The 24,809-nt window shown below is 40.9% G+C and overlaps 1 protein-coding gene across 1 annotated transcript; it reads right to left on the reverse strand.

The window, feature by feature from the left end:
- Nucleotides 1-411: 411 nt before the first annotated feature.
- Nucleotides 412-9,748, reverse strand: nme9 (NME/NM23 family member 9; the record flags this gene model as incomplete). The annotated part of the gene is made up of 17 exons (XM_084084016.1): nt 412-556; nt 796-891; nt 987-1,058; nt 1,158-1,420; nt 1,859-2,003; nt 2,162-2,313; nt 2,898-3,002; nt 4,625-4,769; nt 5,265-5,452; nt 5,969-6,123; nt 6,779-6,871; nt 7,008-7,090; nt 7,275-7,353; nt 7,914-8,030; nt 8,181-8,252; nt 8,382-8,485; nt 9,724-9,748. 17 exons carry the CDS (start codon nt 9,746-9,748, stop codon nt 489-491), a joined length of 1,962 nt encoding a protein of 653 aa, XP_083940142.1. The 3' UTR covers nt 412-488.
- Nucleotides 9,749-24,809: the final 15,061 nt, after the last annotated feature.

The raw sequence follows: 24,809 nt of genomic DNA on the forward strand, positions 1-24,809 counted from the left end.
TGAGTTTTGTATCCAATGTTAACAGAACTGGTTTTGAACCAGTACAGTATAGTGTATGCTTTTTTTTGTTGGAATTAGAACTGAACAGCTCACAGTAGTTGGCCAAATTGGCAACAATCGATTCTTCTAACAAGGAAAGGCAAGTATAACTAAACTCCATAAAATGGTACAACATTTCTATGAGGGAGTACAGCTGGAGAAAAGTAGACCAGGAGAGAATGCAAAGCAGAAGAGATACCATAGGTAGATAACTAAACTGTGGTGACGAGAAAATCAAGTTCTAAAATACAGGGAGCTTGACACGCACATTAGAGTAAAGGGGTCTTTGATGCCATTTTTTCCACTCCTTTACTAATGTTGATAATCTCAACCATTTATGAAATGAGGCTTCACCGTCAGCTTTTTACTTCACGTTTATTTTATGATCATTGTGGAACAGATTCAGTCTTCATTGCTGGGTTGCAGGGCACTAAGACAGGGATTTAGTCTTAGTGCTCTGGTTCTGGAGTCTCTGCTGCCGTAGGACTCAGAGGATTTGATTCCAGTGTCATGTCTCCTGTGATGTAAAGGGAATGATCATATGATATAATAACTTGTAATAAGCAGTACTATTTGCATACTACAGTACTATTAGAGTGAATTAAAAGCAGATTAGCCAGTGATTTTGCATGTCTTGAAATTGCTCATAGGACCAGCACAAGGAATGGAATCATTTTTTATTGGGGAATCGAGAAATCCAAGATGCTGATCCAAGATCTAGAAAATGTTTGACACAAAAATACTGCGATGTCTTACCTTCACCATATTTGCTGCTATCGACACTGTGAATATCAGCAGCATCAACTCTCTCTGAGTCAGGAGAGGCCATCTCTGCTTGCTTGTGGTTGGTATCTGGAATGTCAGTGCAAGGAATATAGTGCAGTTTATTTCTGAGCTGTCATCGCTTTTTATACCCAGCATATCTTGATTTCCAAGCTGAATATTACCTGAAAATTCTTCAGTTGTAGATCTTGACAGTCTGAAATTCATGGCATCTGCAAAACTGTCATGTTGTATTCCTGAAGGAAAAATGGATCTCGGGTTAAGATTTCTCCACTTAAAATAAACTTACTGATATTAACTACTGCACATGTACTGTATATTAGGTAAATGATTACCTAAAGGGGTGGTTTCAACCTCTCCATTGTTGTTTAGCCCTGCCTCGGAGCAGATGTCACCAAATACCATGTGGATCTTCTCCTCTGCATGCTGCTGACTGGAGGAACCATGAACAGCATTTTGTAGAATGTTGGAAGCAAAGCGGGCCCTCAGGGAGTTTGGGGCCATCTCTTTGGCCTGGTTAGGGTCTGTGGGGCCCATCATGGCCCTCCATTCCTCCACTGCATTCTCCTTGGTCAGGACCATCATTGTGCAAGGCCCACTGACACAGAGTTGGAAGGTAAACATACATCCTTAGAAATACACTGAGATGGTCTGAATCTGTTGCTACAATTAAAGGTAAACCTGAGCTGATGCCGAGTGAGAGTGACAGCTGAGGAAGTTTCTTAAACTGAAACTCCAAGCTGCACCCATCTCTCAGCCTGTTATGTCTGGGACCGTGTCCGGTGTAACAACTCAGTGAAAGGGCCTAATCGGAGCGGAAGATACAGCGTTAAATCTAGATGCACAGTGGAAAAACAATGAAACAGAGATGGACTTTCTAGCCCCTTGCCTGGGGCTTCCTTGATTCTGAGCTGCAAAAACATTGCTGTTTAAAAGGTTGACTGCGGCTTGCAGCGGAAGTGGAATTTAAAGTAGGTCTACTGTTATGTGGTCGCTTTGCTCTGCTCTTGGAGATTATGTCCAGGCAGCAACTAACCGACACATGAACTCCACTAGCTGGCTGAAGAATGGCTTGTCTCTGTGCTCTTTATAGAACTCCTCGGCTATCTCCCTGGACAGAATGGTCTCCTTCAGGCAAGTTATGGAGAACCCTCCCCCACGGATCTCCTCTAGAATCTCTTCTGTCAGGGGGGAGAGGAGGGGGAGGAGGCAGACAAAGAGGACATGAAATAACCAGTACTGTCATGAAGTTCATACTGTACATACTGTATCTCCTCTATTTATGCAGAGGCTAATTGGATAGATTTGTTAACCAGCATAGTGCTTCCAGGCTGTGTACCTCGGTGTCCCTCCATGGCGTCTGGTTTGATTACAGCCAGGGTATGCTGCTTAGGGAAGAAGAATTCAATCCCTCTCTCTGCCTCTTCACTGCTTGCACTGCCATGCAGCTGGTTGATGGGCTCGTTCTCCACCACAAACTGAGCTCTTAGACTTGAGGGTCAGGGGAGGGGATAGATGGGCACAAACACATTGTGTAGAAGTCAACCTCCTCCCAAATATCTTAACCTCTCACAGGAGGTTTGAAGGAGAATCATGTGACTATAAACTTGTAACCACTTAAACCCTATACTTTGTTGTACATCAAATAGTGAAAATAGCCAATCTACAAGCTCAGTAGATCTGCTATACTTGCTGAATGTTCGCTTATTTTTTCCGAATGCTCGCCTATTATGGCATGCCCAGAATAGGGATACTAGGGTTCATGTGGTTAAACATTTGATGCAGTGTTTTATAATAGGATTATTGATTACAGTTATTGTTGCCTATTATTTATGTACAGTATTTATGTTTTAGTTTATGGCTACCTTTCCAATGATGTATTTCATGATTTTAAATGACTGCAATGCCTATGCATTTCAGAGTAGTACTGCCATGTGAGCAATAATAACAGTAAACCTAAAGTGCATTCGCAGCAGAGAAAGGCTGAAAGGCTTTCAAACATCTGCTTATCTGTTTGCCTATGACACAGCGATTTGTTTTCACTGATAGTGAGTTGTACCATTAAAATGACTCACCAATCAGGCTCCTCTTTGGCTTTGGTGATGTCAGCAGGACCAAGGATGTCCCTCCAGTGATGGACGGCACCTGCCCTGTTCAGAACTAGAGCCAGAACTGTACCACTACACACACACACACACACACACACACACACACACACACACACACACACACACACACACACACACACACACACACACAGTAAATTGAGCTTTTATGGATGGAACTATCTAGACAATCCCCTAGAACATAGTTTTCTCATACAATAATAATATTATTGCAGTATAACACTCTTATCAGTAGACTAAAATAGAGACATAGGTCTACAGACATCGACAGTGAGCGAGGAGAGTCTCTCACGGCTTGCTCTCCTCTTTATCAAGAAAGGAGTAAATAAGAAAGAAAGTAAGTTCCATAACCCCAAAGCTGACGGAAGTATTTGCAGACTTTGTGCTGTGTATGCTTATACACACACACACACACACACACACACACACACACACACACACACACACACACACACACACACACACACACACACACACACACACGTTGATGTTTAAGATGTTTGAGCTAAGCTATGTGTGCTAATAACACAGCCAGGATTGGAACATTGAACTTGTCAATCTGCGTTCCAGTGGTATGAAGATGATATCCAAAGCGCCCTATTGCACAAACGTCAATGCCCGTGTGCAAGTTGAGATCAAGCCGCTGAGGAGAAGCATGCAGGACAGGCGGTCTTTCCGTGTGTGTGTGTGTGTGTGTGTGTGTGTGACTGACTGACTTTTCTTTCATTATTATGTAGGATAGGATAAGCCCTCATAATGCTTCATAACAATAATCATAACACATTATAAAGCATTTTATAATTACTTATAGGGCCCTAGTGATTATAATACATAAGTCATGTAATTAATAATGCATTACAACTATAAGAATTATAATGCACTATAATCCTGGCCAAAAGAAAAAGTCAGTGAGTGTCCGGTAATTATGATGTATTATGATACTTGAAGGCTTTGTAATTAGGATTGCATTATGAGTACTTATGAATGTTTATAACAATAAATGCACTGTGTTATAAGCCAATTAATTACAATGCATTTATAAAGCATTGAGTTTTGAGTCTATAACTATAATTATACAGTGTTATAAGACAATTATAATTAATTATAAGTATGTTTATAATGCATTATAGATGCAGAAGTAAGTGTTACCAATTTATCAAGACACAGTCATCCTTGGGGATTCCTAAGGAGTAACACTAGCTACTCTAGGGGTGTAATATCTTCCATGTACTGTACATGTAACGTACAACATTTTCCACCATTCTACGACTGTGGATCAGGAGGTAGTCCAAAGTGTCCATTAGCAAGACACTGAACCCCTAATTTCTCATGAAGGGGCCGGTTCCTTGGAATACCAGAGTTGTTACTGTAATATCAGGCTTATGTGGACTATTTTACCTATCATGGTTGAGTATGTTTTCAGCAGGTCAAGCTTCGGCTCTACTTTTTCATGTGAACATGAACAGTATTATCCGTATTATCTTGGCCTGTAGCATGTTCTGTGTGTGTGTGTGTGTGTGTGTGTGTGTGCGTGCGTGCGTGTGTGTGTGTGTGTGTGTGTGTGTGCGTGCGTGTGTGTGTACACACAGTATACACACATGTGCACACAAACACAAAGAGAAAACAGTCATACCATCCCATGATTTCCAGTTTGTGTAATGGTATTTGGAAGTTACCTGGTCATGTTTTGGAGCAGTGCTGGAAAATAATCCTCTTCAACATGCTGGAAGTAGAACTGTCTCACCTGCTCCTCTGTTAACATCACGTCTCTTTGGAGAGCAACAGTGAAGCCTGCATCATGGATTCTAGACAAGATATCCTCTGCAAAACAACAGAGAACACACATAATGAATCAGTAGCTAACATGTTTCAGTGTAGAGAACAAAATCGAGCGCATTCAGTCTGTAAATAATGCAGTTTGCCGGGTGCACGGCTCACGAAGATTCACAGTAAGAAAGTAATAGCCAGCACTCCGAAGTCCTTCTACTTTTTAATTCATAGACGCACGGACGCGTTTCGGCGTCAAGCCTTCCTCAGCGTGTATGTTTCAGTGTGACAGCATCATATTTGATAGTTTTACCCCATGTGACTTGGCTTTGCTATCTTGTCCATAAAATGAGCTACTGAAATAAATCTGTCCATGTACAGTATACTCATGTCATTCAATTAGCATGTTTGCTTTAGGATTCAGCACAGGTCTGGGAACCATCTTCTGTGTGTGTGTGTGTGTGTGTGTGTGTGTGTGTGTGTGTGTGTGTGTGTGTGTCTGTGTGTGTGTGTGCGTGCGTGCGCTCATGTACTTGGCACAGACTGTACCTCTCTTCTCTCTGGCAATGTCAGGCCGGATGAGAGCCAGAGTTCTCTCCACATGCTCTTCCTCTCTATCCTGTTCACCGATTCTGAAGTTGGGAAAGAAGAAGGAAAGCTCCCTGCTGGCCTGGACGCTGTCCTCGCTACCGTGCACGGCGTTGAGCAACGTCTGTGTGCCATATTGTGCCCGCAAACTGCAGGAGCCCAGGGGGATAGGAAGGAGAGGGGAGCAGATGGTTGCTCGGTTGGTGCTCAACCAGAGAGGAGCACAATGTTTGGGTGTGTCTGATAAGCACTGGTAGAATGTGGAATTCATTTCGTCATTCTAACTTGATGTTCGTTCAATATTGTGTGTGTGTGTGCCCCACACACACACACACACACACACACACACACACACACACACACACACAGAATGTGCTACAAGCCAACATAATACTGATAATACTGTTTATGTTCACATGAAAAAGTGCATGTCTCAGGGTTGTATATTATTTGTCTTACAGTAGTATATTATATGTCTTAAGGTTGCAGATTATTTTGAAATAGGTAGTATATTATGTTAATGTTTAGCGATCAGCCATGCAGGAAATAGAGGATGGCAATTCCATTGTATCAAACTACTGCTGTCATGTTCAAGGTTGTTGCTTCTATGAGCTGTAATAAGCAGGTAATATAATGTAACATGGTGACAACTGTAACTAACTAACCTTTCTGGCCTGTCCCTCTTGGCTTCCTCTATTTCTGCAGGGCCAATAAACTCCCGCCATGCAGTAACGACATTGGCTGATCCCTCTACTTGAGACAGTACCAAAATGTGGGAGGAGCCACTGGACATAAACTGTACCAAGTCCTCAAAGCAAGCCTGAAAAACAAAAACACCATTACATATTAATAAAGGTAAACGGACACACGCATATTGTACAGACAGACACACAAACACATACATAATAAGAAAAACACACACACACACACACACACACACACACACACACACACACACACACACACACACACACACACACACACACACACACACACACACACACACACTTAATTAAACTCAAATCTAGCCTTGTGCAGAAGCTTTACAGTACCTGATTCCTTTTCCACCATAATTTGTATTTCTGAATCTGTAAACATTTGTTCTTGTTGCAAACTGCATGCTTGGCAAAAAATAAAAGCTGCTTACACAGCAGCTCTATTTTGAGCCTCATGAGGAAATACGTATGAATGTGTGATGTATTGTGCACTAATTGAAATGATTTTGCTCGGGTGCAGAGGGACCATTGAGTTCTCCCAATCGGGATGTTGACTCAGAATTTCAATGACTAACATTTAAATTTGTTCATCTTCTCCGACCCTCAACAGAAGTTTGTTCGACAAATGAGGCATTTTGTGCACCGAACTTAAAGCATGTCTGACCCATTTTGTATGAAATCTGTGATATGTTATACTGTATGTGCTTAAGGAGTCTTCCTATTATATATTTTTATCATTCCCACGGGTTGCACCATTACCTCGGCTTCTTTGTGCTGGTAAAATGCTCGAGCCTCAAACTCTGTAAACAAGTGTTCCTCTTGAGCCAGGATCTCAAACCCAGCATCTTGAATCTGTCAGAGACATTAGGTAAATGCAATGCATAATCATGGCATGAACACTAAGCCAATTTAAACACACTGCGAGTCAGTTACCAGGTCTGAAGCGGTTGTAGTTTTAAGGACATAAGCAGTTCTCTTGTTTCTGTACCTTCATTATAATCTCATTTGCCTTGCCGTGAGCAATAGCATCTGGTTTGATGATGGCTACTGTGTAGGCTTTACTGGTGGGAACTAAAGGGAGACAGAAAGAGAAAGAAAGGGAGAGATAAACAGTTAATCATCAATAACATAGAAACGATGTGTAATGTGATTACGATTATAATGAATGATAACAGTAAACCTGTCACCAACAATGACAACCACAACCACAAAGAAGCCACACTGAAGACACATGGGACATTTTCTATAATAATACCAAGTATCTCTTCATCATTCTGGTCATGATCAGCGCCCTTCTCCTCGTCTTCGTCTTCTATCAAACCTTCATCTTTAACCTACAACACACAACAAATACAGATATTTAATCCAAGCAAGCATGTAGAATAGAATAGAATAGAATAGACTTTATTTGCATTGCACAAGTGCATAGGACATTTTGGAGCTGCTCCCAGGGTCAACATTTAAAAGAAGACAGACAAGACAGAGAAAACATACAGTACATCCTACAATCCTACATATATCCTACCATATTCTAAAAGGCAAATATCATAAATAAGTACATCATGGTCTAAAAAAAAAAGTGCAAATAATAGTGCAATTCATCTTATCATGATCTGTCATGATTTAGTTCATCTGCTCTGATTCAGTTCATCTGTCATATTGACCACCGTCCTTAATGTCCTGTGTCAGGTGTGTTTATAGCAGAGGATCCCCGCTTGAAGCCCAGAAGCCTAATGTTTCCCTCAGTCAGGGGGAATTCTCCTTTGTTGACCGGTAGATATATGCTTTCCCACATGGGAGACTGGGGTTCGAATCCCCAGTCCCAATGTATATGCATCTGTGGGTTTGTGTGTTTACATGCATGTGCACAGTATATGTGTGTCAGACAACCCACCACACCGCGCTCGCCTCCCTGTTCCACCACCAGCTTCTCCTGGGCCAGCTCCTCTAAAATCATCTTTTGAAGAAGAGGAGCATTGGCCCCACGCAGCACAGCCACCAATTCTCCACCCTGTTCATGGAATAGAGACTGACTGATCAATGCTACAACATAATGAGGGTACGGAGTATGGCTACATGACATGAGAGTGGTACCAGTACCAGCACCAGAGAGAAAGCAAGAGAGAGTGTGAAAATGAGTGAGGCCGAAACGGAAACTCACCCCATAGAACAGGAAGGTGGGCTCACATTTCCCTCTGTAACGCTCTAAAGCATCAATACTGTCTGCTTCTGCCTGTGACACGCACACACACACACACACACACACACACACACACACACACACACACACACACACACACACAGATTTAAGGATTGCTCTTTTTTTCTAAATCATTCTCTTCATACTGGGTCTACCACTTACCGTGACAAGGTGTAACAGGTCATCACCGAGTTCGTTCTTTATTTTCCGGAGCAGACTAACAACCGCTCTGCATGGACCACACCACTGCTGGTACACATCAACAACTAAAAGGGGGAGAGGTGTGTATCATTATAACATTATTAATGTTGTTCCCATTTTCTGCCACAGAAAACTCACTTCTTCAGTGACTCCACCTCACCCTAATAGCACTCCTCATTCCTAGTGTTGTCTACAGTACAGTATTTCAAAAGATGCTAGTCATGTTAGGAACGTGAAGGCTATATATTAGCAACTTGTTCACATGTATGTATGTTTTTTAGATATTCATGTTTGCTTGTCCACACATGCTATGCGCCACATATGATGTATGTTACGATAGCGTGTTGTTTTGACAGATGTTTGATGTTTACCTGTTATTCTAGTTACTTTGTTGCACTTAATTGTTTTCTTGGCACTCTATTTACCACTTAGCCTGTTGTTTGTTGACTATGGTTCATACCACTACTACAATGTACGATCTTGAAGTTCTGCTAAATGCCTCAACTAAGCATCTTATTGCAGTTACCTCAGTGGACACACTGGGGCAGCAGAATACAATAAATGACAGACAGTTACAGAGCAACATCATTTAGACCAGACTTCCACAACAAGGGGTCATCAGAGTCAGAGTTACTACAGGGGTGCTGCCAAACTTTTTCATGTGAATGTCTGAAAATACACATTAACAAATGTGTAAACAAACAAACAAACAAAACATTGAATTAGTGCTGTCAAACTACTCTGTGAAGCCATCAAAGCTCCAGTCCAGCATCACATGGAGGCAAACTACTTAAAAGAAAAACCTGTAAAGTAAACTTCCAAGCTAGACTCAAATCTCTCCACAGTCAACACACATTGATGAGACAATCGGCTAAATTGATTGATTGAATACATTATTAACAGTTTGCAAAAAAAAGCACAGGAAGTACAGTTTAACACAAATACAATGCGAAAACGATGGATCCCAAGAAAGCACCATGGCTTGTTTCCATTGGGGTCCTGTGTATTCTATTCATTGAATACTAGATTTGAAAGCCTCTTTTCAAGTTGCAGTTTGAAGGCTCTCTTAAAAATATATATGCAATCAACATTATATATGTGGGGTTCTCTGCTTGGTCTCTCTCAGCTAAGAGGTCTTTAATCGACCTGCATTTTTTTTAAGGCCCCTGATTTAGACAAAAAACATTTTCCAGTAATGTGGTGATATTCATCTAAAACATTGTCATGTTATGTAGCCTACTTGTTTTCCTATTTTTTTTAAATATAAGACAACCAAGCACCCAAGCATTTATTAAGTTCTTACCTGTTAAACCTTTTGTTGCAAGCATGTCATCCCATTGTTCTTGGTTTGTTAAAGATGCCTGGGGATGAAACAAAAAGTGAAAACAAAAGCAAACACTTTTGGGTCACAATAAAATCAGTATCGAACTCTTGTTGCGCTGATGTAGCTGTAAACATTTTCTAACCATGACCAACCTGTAAGCTCACTTCTTTCTTCTTGCCTGCCATATATGAGTCAAACAAAGTCGCTTAAAAAAAAACAATAATAGTTGTCTTCTCCAAAAAATGTCACCAGACCTATTAGCCTATCAAATATTACGATGTTTACGAAGAACTGCTATATTTTTTGTTGCACTCCTCCTCACTACATGTTCTTGTTTGGCTTCTCGGTTGCCTAGCAACGAGTCAGGACGCCTTGGGTAGGATAATTACCCAGAAGGACCGGTAGATGTGATTGGCTATCGTTTTTAGCCCCGGTCATCAGGTTATTGCTGCGCCCCCCGCCCTATACCTCTACGCCCCCGCCGCAGCAATAACATATGGTGCAGTAGCAGCGGCCATAGCAGAACACAATAGCTTTTCATTGAAGCACCACCATCCGGCACCAGGTAGTAGGACAAACGATGTCCATTCATCTTTAAGCTTAGGATATATAGTGCCATTTTCTCGTATTCTTCCTAAATTGCAGGTTAAATGTTTAGCGAACTCAAGCAAGCAAAGCAGTGCACAGTAGCATAATAATACAAATCTACAAAGTAACTACTAAAGTTTTCAATTAACTGTAGTGGAGTAAAAGTATAATATTTTTCTCTGAGATGTGGAGTAGAAGTACTGAAAAGTGGAAGTAGGCCTATACTACTCCAGTAAAGTATACCTCAAAATTGTACTTCAGTAAGGTTATACTTTACACCACTGATGATATGACAGTTGAGTTCACAGAAGCTCCCCAGCCCAGCTGCAACCAATCAGCCCAGTAGTAGACACCCCAGTTTATGCTCCATAGTATTACCTTGCCCTGGTCCATAGAGCGTTAGTGAGTTCTCTCTGGACCAACATTACCCAGAGCCTTCTATTGGCATATTGTGAGCGTGTATATCATTCTGCACCACCACGGCACCGACGACACCTTCGTATGATGTAAATATAAATGATGCTTTATATGTGATCATTGTTTGTGATGGGTGTATGTCTGGGACATGCTGCTAATGGAGAATAAAAGTAGCCTATGTCAAATATTAGAATGAGTTTGGCCCTTATGGTTATATCAATCAGTTATCATTATTCACAATAATGTTAAGGGGAACAAAATGCATGTTTAGAGCTTATTATGCCACTATGTACAGCTCTTGTATTTTTGATCCATTCTCTTCATCACAAATGTAATGTCTTATAAGGTGTATTCTGTCATGGAGTTCCAGTAAAAAAAAAGGACTATCAATTTTTTAAATAGACTCTGGCTATTATGTTCTGGCCCGCCATCTAATGCCTTAGAAAAATGTATTGTCTTGAGGCCAAACGTATTTGCTGACTGTCTGCTGCTCTAACTTGTGTCATTATCTACTGTTACAGAGGTCCTATATCCTGATTCCTGCATGGTGGAGATCCCCTGTCCCTTTTCACATGATACATGGAGAAGGTCCTTATGTCTGTAAGTGTCTGTTTTGTTATTCAATTTGGCCGTTTTAACAACTTTTTCCTTAATGTTCAATGTCCAATGTTATACCTTTGAAACAGCCTAAAATACGAAATAAAAAAGCGATGTAAACTTTCTTTACCATTTTAAAAGGTTGTCAGTGTCTTGTGGTGTGTTTCATCCCACCACCTAAACATAAAATAGCATGTATATTGGTCACATACAAATAAAACTATTACCCATATCTAAGTTTATACATTTAAATGTATATGATAGATACACCTTTACTGATCCTGCAGGGGAAATTCAGTCACCAGAGACAGCACAGCAGTTGGGTACAGATACAGAGAAGTAGCCTACTCTAAGGTGCAGCCAGGGTTGCATTGCTCATGGGACGGCCTTGCACGCTGTGCAGGAACCTATTTTACCAGGAGCACGCGCGGGCACATGCATAGATTTAAAACAACTTTAAATTCACACCTCAACAAAGTTTACAAAGGCTCCCGACTCACACCAGGCGTATTAACATAGGAATGAGCCTAGAATAGATAGATATCAATTGTCCATTGTGTGACCTGTTGTGTAGATGTTAATCGACGTGCGCATCACGCCATTAAAATAGAGTGCAACCACATTCCAATTCAACGTTGCAACACTGGGTACAGCAGTGTAATAACATCACAAAAACACCATTAATAATAAACAGCATAGTAAATGACAGTGTAGCCTATACTTTGCTGGATAAAAAATACACCCAATCATGATGTTGAGCAAACAGTAAACAAACAGTATACACCCTATCTATACAATAGCCTATGCAGAACAAAAACACACAGTCACATCTCATTACAGTATCCCACACTATGCTTATGCAAAATGTAAGCAAATACACACAATCACAGTGTCTTTACGACATCACAGAATACACTGATATTGTGTACAGTGTCAACAGTATTATCAGTACAATAAGCCCACCCTGCAATGCTACTGAGGAATAGAATACACTGGGAATATTACGCTACAGCCTCTGTGCAAGAATGATAGTCAGTGTCGATATGTTCATGGTATTGTACTGGTGTTACTTTAGACAAGTTATTAGTCTATTTACCAAGCAGAGCGACCATTGTGTGCCTTGTTGTAAATCCTCATGGCTATCGGCACAAAGGACAGACTAGCACAAATAATTCCACCAGGGGTAGATTCATCTATTATTCGATGATTCAATGTGAAGTGTGTATTTAATTTTTCTTTTGCTTTTCATTTGTCTATTATCAGTGTTTTATAAATCCTGTAAGAGGTGCTAGCTACTTTACCATTACATAAGTTGTGTTTTATTTCCTGTAATGCAAATAGACAGTGTACATTCATTGTATGCATAGCCTGGTTCTGGCTGTGGCACCAGCATGCATTTGTGTGTTACTTCTCTGGTTAAACTCTAGAATGCTTTACATTGTGGGCCCAGCAGAGCAAATTGCACAATCGTCCTATAGTTTGCCAATGCTCTGTAGTGGTAGATAGGTAGGGTGGTGAGGCCATCGCCATGGTTACGGGGCTGCCCAGCTGTGGGATGGCCCCGCGAGCTATGGGACGAACTGCCTCCCGGGTTGCCAGATCATGTGCGCATATCCCCCCACGGATGCGTCGACCGAGTTGGACTAGTTAAAGTAATTTGGGTAAAGGGTGAACAGAAATTAGAACACAGTGACAGTGGGAGAGTGCTGGACAGAGAGTGAAAGGGGGAGAGGAAATGAGAAAAAGGGAGAGGAGACCAGGCACTGAGAGATAGCAGGGTGTCTTATGTCAGAGAAGCAGCTGTGCAATTTATTTTGCAGCCCCTGTATGACCTGTGTCTATGGACATCACCCTCTGTGCCTTGCAGCTCATTACGTAGCCAGCTGGGACCAACGATCCCCTCCTCTCCATCAACGCTGTTGTGACAAGGCCTTGACACAGTCTTCACCCTGAGAAATTAATAGTGTTGAAATGTTCAGTTGTGGCGGCGTATAGAATCACAATTATCTTTGTTGTAATCACGTTGATGAGAAATGCTGAATTGATGTAATGATCTTGTCTAGTTGTCTAATTTTAGGCATTTTGCCTACTGGCGGACTGAGCAGTGATTATTTCCACCTGCCTGTAGCTGTTTTTATGCAGATGTGCTCTTGCTGACAACAGAGCCTAATCATGCCGCTCTATGGGAATGTACTGGGAGATGATTAGAATGTAAAATCGAAGTCTGATGTCATGGTGACATTCAAACCTGTGTAACTGAATGGATCAATAAGTCGGTCTCTAGAACACATATAGGGGAGGAAGTATGTACATTTTTCAAACCAATTATCTTTGCCACAGTGATGTCACGCCCTCGTACTTGAGAATAGAGGAAGGGAATTAACATCACATGAGTGTGTTGGAGGTGCAATAAAGGTGCTTCTTGCATGGATTTGGCAAAGGTGCTTCTTGGCCAATACCTGGTGTGTATGCGTGTCTCAAAGAATACTGTACGAATAAGACTCTTAACCACTTAAACCCCAGCATCCGTATTGTGGGAAAAGCTTTCGCAGAAAATAGTCGATGAACAAGCTTACAACTGTCTGTCTGAAGGCCCTGGTTGAGGTGTGCTACCGCCGGCGTAATGAGTCATGACCAAGTCCTGAAGGCCATAGTGTACACCATCTACAATGGGATTAGCCACTGCAAGCGCCTGCGACCAGTGAGAAAGACCACTTTCATCAGGGTCGTGGAGAAGCCACCATCAACTGCCACGACCACCTCCTCTGGCCTGCACAAGCTGAAAGTTGACTTGGGGAAGCAACTGAATTTCCTCGAAACTGCTGCCACAACAACAACAAGTGCTGATCTCGGAAGCTTCTTAGAGGGCAAAGTACGTGAGCTGGTAGAAGAGTGCCAAGGCAATGGGTGGTGAGCGAGGTGTGAGCCAACTGAGGTGGGATAATAAAAACATTATTTATATAGCACCTCTTAACGATGTTACAAAATGCTTTACAAAATGTAAAACAATTAACAAAGAAGCAATTGTACAAGAAATAGAGAGGGTTTTTTACAAGACCGTACAATAAATTAGGCAATTGGCAACACCACCATCGTTGCACCACATTATTGTCATTATGGGGTTAAAAAGGCTTTCCTATAGAAATAGGTTTTTAAAAGAGATAAAACAGTTATTGAACTTTTATGCCTGAGGTCCAATGGCAGGCTGTTCCAGAGTCTAGGGGCCTTGGTCGCAAAGGCCCTGTCACCCTTGGTCACCAACATGGTCTTAGGAACGATCAGAAGAGCTGAGTCGGAGGACCTCAGGCTACGGACAGGAACATAGGGTTTCAGCAACTTTACAAGGTACAGTAGCTAGGTTTCAGACCACGAAGAGCTTTAAACTGTGCCCAGGTGCATCACAAGATTATTTATGTTACAGCTACTGCACTGTACTCCATTATTGTCAGGCAAGCAGGTGGGCTCAGTCATGTTTGGTATGCAGATTATTATTACATAGCAATTGGATGTGAATTCAATGAAATTCAAGAATTAAATTAATGTTATTACATTTTGTAACATCCAAATTGCTGTATTCATCCACTTTTGACTATAATATATAGGTTAACAGGTGAACAATGAATCATTTAAAAAAATATTGTGACACCAGTAGAAGTCTACCTTATATGACTGATCCTGTTCAGAACCCAGTGATACACATTCTCATTCTGCAGGATGTCATTGTTTTAGTCATGAGCCATTTGTTTGACAGGCTTGAATCTCTGCTTGAATTTAGTTACCATACTAATGGTGGAGGTTGCCATGGCAGCATGCAGGTCATCCACCAGTCTCCCGGTGGGCTTTCTGTCCCCATGGGAAACTTGAGGAGACGCTCATCATCTTCCCCCGGTGAATTGTTGGCTAATCTCTCTCATATGCTGAGGCCAATCTGCAGACAGAGAAGATTTGCTGCTATGACAGCAATGAAGATTAATCACCATTAGCAAGTTTTAAGCCTCATTAAAGAACAATTCCATTTGTTGTTTATTTAAAACTATAAGCTTCAGCTACAATACCATCCTCAAAGCAGAGCCCCAAAAGTAATGGATAATTAAAGCTGCATTGTGATAGTTTTGATTGTGAAAAGGCCTGAAAATATGAGATATAGCGTAATGCTATTGATCAAGGTGTACATGCAGCCATCCAGTTTGTTTCCCATCTGCTTTCTAACAGCGACAGAAAAGTTGACACTTAGTGTGACTGTGTGAAAATGATGTCAACTATACAGTGTATCTGTATGTCCCTTGTCCCTGTAAGACAAATTAATACTTTGTCACACGATGCTGTCACGTTGTGAAATAAAATCAGTTATTTACTGCAAGTGACCCCGTCATTAGCCTTATATGACATACTGTACTGTAACAGCAGTGACAATTGCTTCACTCCAAGAGGGCACTGTTGCCACAGCATTTAGCCATCTACACTGCTCCAATGAGGTTTTGTAATACAGGGAAACCCCAGAGCCCTTTATATGCTGGTGGTCTGAATACCGTATCAGAACTTAAACATACCAAGTGCATTAAAATACATTTATACAAAATATCTTAATTTGGTCTCAGATTTAATTAAGGTCATACGTTTATTATAACAGTTATCACTCCTTAAAGGAGAACCAATTTCAATCTTATCTTCATATAATTGGTCCTCACTAATGCTCATTATAAGATGTCAAAATAATAAAAATAAAAATAAACAAGAGAACAGCCAGCAGTCAGCCATGTCCTTTCATAGATTTATTTACCTCACCGGGAACAAAGCAAAGAACGCTTACCAGCTTGCAATTGTATTTCTACTGCTTTAGTTAAAAGAGCACTTCACCCATTTTCATACAAAGATTTGCTGACCAATAAATGGATAGCAAGTTTTTATAAAGCACTTTTTGAAACAGGATTACAAAGTGCTTTAAAAAACAAGACAACAAAACAAAACAACACAAAAATAGGGTTACAAAATAACAAAATAACACCAAGGAATTAAATAATTAAAAACCAAACAATAAAATAAACACAGATTATAAACACATATCAAATAACATCAATCAAATAAGTTGATTGATGAGTACACATAAAAAGGTATGTGTACTCCAGTATATCTAAAATATAAGTAGTAGCCAGGCCTCGCAAGGCTTTAAAACTCATCAGTAAAATGTTATAATCAATTGTGAAACTCACCATTAGCCAGTGGAAAGAAGCCCGGGTGGGTGTGATATTGTGTAATATGCTTGTTTCTTAGATTTAGTTAATAATCTAGCAACTGCATTTTGCACTCTTGTTGGGAGATTTTTTTACTGAGCTAAGAGTACAGGGAGTTACAGTAGTTCAAATGTGACGAAATACACAACCTTTTCAAGGTCTGCAAAAGTTAAGTTTGCCAATGTTTCTACTGTAGCTGGAAGCTGAGAAACCTTGAAATAGCATTGTACAACAGTACCATGACCATCGAAGGACAGGTGGGAGTCAAAACTCAAGCCCAGATATTTGACTCTGAAATAATGCTTAGTGAAGTACAATATGTTCAGTCACTCAGTCATTTTCCCTCTTCCTTTGTCATATGGGAGATCCCAAAACGTTGCTTCTGTGCTTTTATACCATTGGTTCTCAAAGTGGGATCCGGGGACCCCCAGGGGTCCTTGGGGGGTTCCAGGGGGTCCCCAGCAAAATGTGTTAATTTAGCATCACAATATATGCAATATACTTTTAACCTTTTATACTTTGGCTATTCAAAAATAGCAGATATACAAGCTCATAGCGCGGCACCGAGTGCCGCGCTATGAGCTTGTAGATCTGCTATTTTTGAAAAATCGTGAACATTTTTGCAAATCTTTGAATACATATTTTTTAAAGCGAACATTTGTAACTCAAATCTTTGCTTGTGGGGGTCCCTGGAACAACAATTTTGAGATGGGGGTCTGCGGCTAATAACATATCATTTTGGGGGTCCTTGACATGAAAAAGTTTGAGAACCACTGTTTTATACAATACTGTACAGCTCTGAAATTGTCATGCACTCACTGAACCTCATTGCACTGCCAGTTAGACAGAGGAAGATTAGTTCACATATTTCATCATTACTTGAGAGAAAGAGAAATGTATTGTTGCTGTATGATGGAAACCTTGTACTCTGGATTTATTATCATTATTTTAGTTACTTTTCAGGAGATGGAAAAAAAGAACCTGTGTTACATGTGGATCCATTGGAACCTCAAATTCGTGTTCATGCTTTTCCTTGGTTAAATATTTATAAAACCCACAGACAGACTTAACCACTTCAAATCTGCCGTCCCTATTTTGGCAATGTCATAGGCGAAACCTTTCGAAACTGTTCAACAATAGAAAAAATCACACCCAGTGTGAAGTGGGCGGTGTGGTCACAGTGGTCATCACAGTGATGGAAGTGATTCACTTAAAAAAAAACATGGAACTGTTTTTTTAAGTCCATACTGCTATTCATAGGGCTGCACATGTGTCATGTGTTTCGCTAGCCAATCACAGTCCTGAATTTGCAAAGTCAGCCAATCACATTACAGCTAGTGGTGATGACACTAGCTGTAATGTGATTGGCTGACTTTGCAAAAGTATAAATTTGCATTGACTGTGGAAGGGTTAGGGTTGTAGACTGCGTTGTAGACTATTGGCCAATCACGGTGCAGGATTGGTCAGTGTCCAAACCTCACTTAAAAAAGCAGATCTACAAGCTCACAGTGCTTCGCATTGCAATGCGTTGTGAACTTGCTATTTTTGTGTTATACTGTCATACGACGGAGTGTAAAATATGGTATTTATTCATTCATGAAAAAAAAGAAGATAAAATATGGAGATTTTTTTCTGCCCGACAGTAACAATATATAGAGAGGGAGTAGACAGTGTGAGAATAAAGCAGAGAGAGGGAGATGCTAGATTGTGACCGAGACAGACATAGACAGTGCTAGTGATTGACTGTCAGTCTCAAGAAACAGGAGGGAGCTCAGCTTTCTTCCCTTTAACCTAATGAGAAGAAACACTAGTGACAGAGGATGCCAGCATGGGGGAAGTCATCCACACCCAAATAGAGACTGCTACTGGCTTTGTCAGGGTCCATTAAGCAAATTGCAATATTTGACGAATGCATCTACTGTCTCTACTTCCATTCATTCGTACAAACTGGCCTGAAGCAAAAATTGCTTTTATTTGCTTTCCTAAACAAGATGTATGTACATGCAGCGAGATGTGACAAAAAAAATCTGTTTATATACCATTTAGATGCAAATGATGATTGATATGTGAATTTTTTAATGCAACTAGATGGTTTCATTCAGATCGGGGTGATAATGAACATAAAGGTAAATCATTCCAGGGTGTTTGCGATTGCTTTTGGTTGAGTGGATAAAGGAAAATGTGGATGTGTTGGCCTTATTTTGTGGTTTGCGCAATCATTAAATGTAAAGTTGATTAACTACATTGTAATTTGTCAGGCTGGGCTATTTAACCTTTGTGTTTTATTCACCCAGTGTTCCCAGGTCTTGTGGTTCCGAAACATTATTGTTTATATTATAAAAACAACTATGCTATGGGCATATTAGTTGGATCGGCAAGTTTGAAGTCGGTCGGTCTCATATATGCACATGACCATATATGGGCATAGCGGGTGGTTCTGTGGCTCTGGACAACCACATCTCTGTATCTGTCAGTCCTTGTCCCTTTTATGCCCATATGGAGATTACTGATGTCATCAGTATATGCCCATAGTTGCCCCCTTTTGGGCATGCCCCCTTTTGGGCCCATATATGGAGCTGACTGATTTGTTTGCGCCTGATGCCATGATGACACATTGAAGTTAGACAACACACTCCATATTTGGGCGTAGCTGCATTGGGAACTCCTTATATGGTTATGGCTGAGTCATAGTGACATGAGCATGACGACGTGGTCCTCCAGCCCGCCCGCGGGGCGGTACTACCTTAAGCCAATTTTAATATAAGATGCAGCCATAACAATAATTATTATAAAAAAATACTCAACAAACCTACTTTATGTCAAATACAAGTAATACAGACAGCATTCTTACACCATTGTAATCCATTGTGCGTGCGTGCGTGCGTGCGTGCGTGTGTGTGTGAATGCTGTCCACATCAGACCGGGATGCAATTTATAATGTTTTAAATAAATAAGCATTCTGAGCGCGTGTGGGGTTGTATTGGTGGACGGGCCAAGGCCAGTGAGCCGTAAGTCCTAAAAATTATTAATTGTATCATTTTTATTTTAGTAAACATTGAAAACAAGACCCCAAGACCTTTTTTCTCCACTCTATTATGTTGATAGATTGTTGTTGTGACATTGTGTTGTTGCTAGAGGTACTTATCTGTTGTCAGCGCTGAGACAGGTTCAGGTTAATGAAAGGCTGTGGTCAGTCAGTCTGCTTAATTAGCTCACTTAACCAGAAATCGTCCCAGGTCTTGGCAGGGCTTGGCAGGTCTTTTAGAACTGACAATCCTTTGAATGGTTATCTAGCTGAAGTTTTGCCAGGGCCAAATTATTTGTGTTGCAAAAAATATGTGACATGAATTTTTCTACCTCTCAAGGTGACAGTGCATCACCTCCATAGATGCATGATAAGATGCTAAATATATATGTGAAATTATGTGAAAATCTTTATTTGAACTTTAACAGTACGTTGTGAATAGAAATACAGTAGGTCATCTACATCATACAATATTGGAGGTTAAGTTGTAAGATTAATTGTGAACACGGCATTATAAACAGAAGTAAACTAATTAAAACAATTTGCTCTTCCCTACCAAACCTGTGTGTCTTCCACATCCGTACATACAGTAGACATGAAAAACACTATCAGGATTTCCACGAGATAGGCCCTCCTGTTATCTTGGATGTGCCTATACAGTAGGCCTGTTATCGTGGGTGTGCCCATAGAGTAATAATATCGATAATTCAAATTGATACCTGGCCCACTGTGGAGAACAGAATGGCCAGAGGCGGTGCTGGTCGAAGGATGGGAGAAAAAGGGAGAAGTCAAATCAGACTTATTAAGTGGATTAGGAGCTATCTGCAGCACAGCGTGTAATTGTTTTTTGTGCTATCGTTGTTACGTTGTCAGATAGGCACTAATTGAAAAGCCAGTTTATTAGTGGGGTAGAGTCTTCAGTCTTCAGAGGGTTGGGTTGTGGTTTAAAGGTCTTGTTTCAGATAGTCTCCCAAATGATTACAGATAATGGACTGGTTTCCTGAAGCTTGCAGTTGTTCTGTTAGATCTAAATCCCCTGCCAATTTTCTGCTGATTTCATTCTCCTTTTCTGCCAAGCCTCATGCGAGAATGAAATCCCACAGAGTGGCTTTAATGCGTTTCAATTTGAAGTCACCTTTTACGGTATGTGCTTTGTATCATACTCTTCCTTATTTCTTTTCTAAGATCTTTTCATAGCTGTGTTCTTGTGGGGTTTGTGTGTGCGCGCGTGCGCGCGCGCGTGTGTGTGTGTGTGTGCGTTTGTTTTCTTTACAAAAGCAATCAGTCTTTGCCTGAGGGAGGCCCCGATTCATGCGGCACAGCAGTCTCCAGTCCATCCAGTTTATTCTGTAGTTCTTTTTCTTCTATTAAAAGCTATGGACTGATGACAAAGCCTTGCCACAGAAGTCTTACTTTGATTCACTTCTGTCTATCTCTCCATTGTCTGGTCTCAGGAAGTCTTATCCACAAGGTGACATGCCTTTCTGAGCTGTTGAGTTCATGTTTCCACATCCACAATCATTTGTCCAGTTTATCTGGATCAGTGGTTCTCAACGTGTGGGCCAGGGCCCACTGGTGGGCCACGAGGGTATTGCAATTGGGCCACCGAATAATTGCCAAAACACAAAGATTTTAACCATAATACAATGTTAATATTTAAAAAAAGAATTATAGTGTAAAAAAAGTCATGACCTTTTTTCTTGAAACCCTTTTCAAGAAAGACACATGTTTTCATAGTGATACCAATAAGAACTTAAAGCATACCGCACTCCATTGATAAAAGTCGGAAAACAATCAATTGATTGATAATTAAAATAAGCATGCTCTGAAAATACACAGGGTCCACACATCTTAACGCACCACTGACCACTGTCCCCTATCAAGAAGAGAATTTAACAAATCATAATCGTTTCGCTATAATAACTATTATTTATAATTATATTGGCTGGCTGCCATCAGTCTGTTTCACTTTCACTTTTCACCTGATGCAGTGACACCATGTGCACACATTTTGAGATGGGGGTCCGTGGCCAATTTCATATCTAAAAATGTTTTGTAAATCCTAACAGTATGTTGCTATATGCAGTGGTGTGCCAACCTTTTCCATTTCAAGGACCCCCAAAATGATGCGTATTTGGCCGCGGACCCCCATCTCAAAATATGTTGTTCCAGGGACCCCCAGAATCACAGATCGGAGTTAAAAATGTTCGCTTTAAAACATATACAGTATATTCAAAGATTTGCTCACATTTCCAAAAATAGCAGATGTACAAGCTCATAGTGCTTTTTTTTGGTGCTATTTTTGAATAGCCAAATAAATCTTAAAATGACACAGATGCATTCCCGCCCCGGTTGTAATGGGTTAAGTAAACTGACTCCTGGCTGTAGTTGCAACTACAAGATTTCGAATGTACTGTAATACAATTTCTGCTTTGTCTCCAATGTTTTATTTAAATGACTAAACATATTCTATTATTTATTGTTCGATGTACCCTTTGTGAGCACCTGCCCCTCCAGTGGTCTCTGCTCGGCCCTGCTGTGCTGAGAGTTTGTTTCTACCAAATTAGTTTCTCAGCCAAGTCATATGATTGTAATTCTGCCATACAAGTTTGGCAGGACAACAATGGTTGAGTAAGTTTATTTTATGCCACTGAAAGCATCTGGCTGTGACCAGTCCTCCAGAATGAAAGATGGGAAAAAAGGTACATAGTCATGAAATCTTAAGCTATGATGCTTACTGTACCTCAAGTGCAACAAGATGGTCTTCAGGACAGTGTTCTTTAATATTGCATGTGACTGTAGACTAAAACTTTTTTCCACAGAGACATGAAATGGATGGGGCGTGGGGCCTAATGCTGCAATATTCTCTTACATTTTTCTTATATTTCTCTTATATTTTCCTGTTAAGAGAAAAAAATAAGAGAAGCCAACTCTAAATGTAACAAAACGACCAAACGAGCACTCCAGCACTAGAGCCTCTGCATATTTCCGAATGCTCCCCAGGTTTCTGTTATAATTAGGAATAGTGGTGCAATATGATTGTTTTTAGCTCATGAATTTAATAATCCAATCTTAGTAATTATTCTAAAACATATCATATACATTTTATTAAATGTATTAAATTCATGCGTTTTCTGTATTTCTCTCTTCTGGTTGCTGCCTGCAGCCTTGCACCCTTGTGGGGCGGCAGTGGCTCAGGGGTAGAGTGGCCGGTAGAGCGACTGGATGGCAACCGCAAGGTTCCCAGTTCGATCCCGGGCTCCCCCGGAGTTAGTGTCGAAGTGTCCTTGAGCAAGACACTGAACCCCTACTTGCTCCCGATGAGCAGGTTGGTGCCTTGCATGGTTTCCTCCGCCATGTGTGTGTGAATGGGTGAATGTACTGTAATGCACAATCTACAGTATGTAAAGCGCTTTGGATAAAAGCGCTATATAAATGCACCATTTACCATTTATTCCATGGCCTACAAGGTAATCAAGAGCATGGCAGCCCCTTCAGGACTAGGGGTGGGACGATATGGGTATCTCACGATACGATATCTGTGGCGATATTAGGCCCTCGATAACAATAATATCACGATATTCGATATATTGCGATATCACAATATATTGCATGAAATTTCACCAACAATATATCACGATAGTCCTTGTATTCAATTCATGAACACATAAAATAGCACCAAACAGTTCAAAATCATCATCACACAAATACAGAGTCGGAAAAAAACGTATCACAATTTTTTTAATATCGATATTTTTCAGCAGTACAGTATATCGATTATTTATCGCGGTAGGAAGTATCGCGATATATCTCGATATCGATATATCGTCCCACCCCTATTCAGGACATGATCTACCCCATATATCCCCTCATGCTCACTTAGTTCAGCTACCATTGGAAGTCTGTTCATCCCTTCCTGAAAACACACTGGCCAACGCTCCAAGCATCCTAGACTCCCTCCTGGCTCTCAAGCTGTGGAATGACCTCTGTCAGGACTGCAGGCTCACTCTCACTGTCTGAAAACTCACCTCTTCAGACTTATTCAGGCACTTGTAAGTCACTCTGGATGCTTAAATTGTAAATTGCAATATCCCGGAGGAATGATTTTTCTATGATTGGCTAGTCCATTGTTAGGCCAACCGGCCGACCTATACTGCCAACTTCATCACTCATACAGTCAGTCAGTGACATGTATTGGGCTGGCCCAGCTGGTCCAGCCAATAAAAAATTGGAGCAGTGGCGATGGTGGCTGGGCAGTGAGATGAGATTTTTTTTTGTTATCAATTGTTTTTATTATCAAATCGACAATACAATTATATTCACATGAATACATTTTTCAACAAAAACAAGATACAAACAACTTAAAACAAAATAAAAATAAACCCACCCACCCCTCCCCGGACCAACAATTTCTCGAAATGTAAGGGCCAAACACCATGCCTATACCTGTGCAAGGTCAAAACACTGTGTACAACACTTAAACCAAATCTTTAAGCTTATCTGCAACATTAGACCACATATCAATGTTCCTCTCACTTGCTCCATGTAACCTCGCCGTTGACAGTTCCAAATAAACAATATCCAAAAACGTTAAAACCCATTGGCGAAATGTTAGTGTATGAGGAGGTTTCCACCTTGTAGCTACCATTTTCTTTGCAGCTGTTAAGCCGGCGAAGAAGATGCGCTTGTATGTGCAGTTCAGGTGTAGCAGGGACACATCATTTAAGATAAATACAGATGGAGAAGGTGTAATATCAGCTCCCAAAGATGAGATGTGAGTTGAGGTGAGTCCATCTACAGCCCATCCCTCACCCCTCTGTCTATAGCCTACCTCATCTCCTCTTCCCATTCAGCCTGGAGAGTGAGGATGTGGTTTTGCAGTGACACAGGGGCCTTCTTTCATTTGGGAATGATAGAGTTTCTCTTTACAGCCCACCCACCCCCAACCTCCTCCATGCTATACCTGCATGGTTTCAAGGTAGTGTGTTTCCAAGGAAAGGAAGTAGGTTATTCCAGTGTCAGCATTCTCCACCTCGGTGCTGCATTTGACTACTGCTGCTGTAGTTTTGATGGGTGTGGATGGGGTTTCTGCAGTCTTGCTGTTGTAAGAGAAGAAATGGCACAGAGCCTCCTGTATCTGCTGCTGCATGCGGCTACTAGCTACTGTAGCAATGTATTATTCAAAGACTGGATACAGTAAAGATGCT

This window comes from Gymnoscopelus microlampas, assembly GCF_963454915.1.
Source record: "Gymnoscopelus microlampas genome assembly, chromosome: 17".
Taxonomy (NCBI): Eukaryota; Metazoa; Chordata; class Actinopteri; order Myctophiformes; family Myctophidae; genus Gymnoscopelus; species Gymnoscopelus microlampas.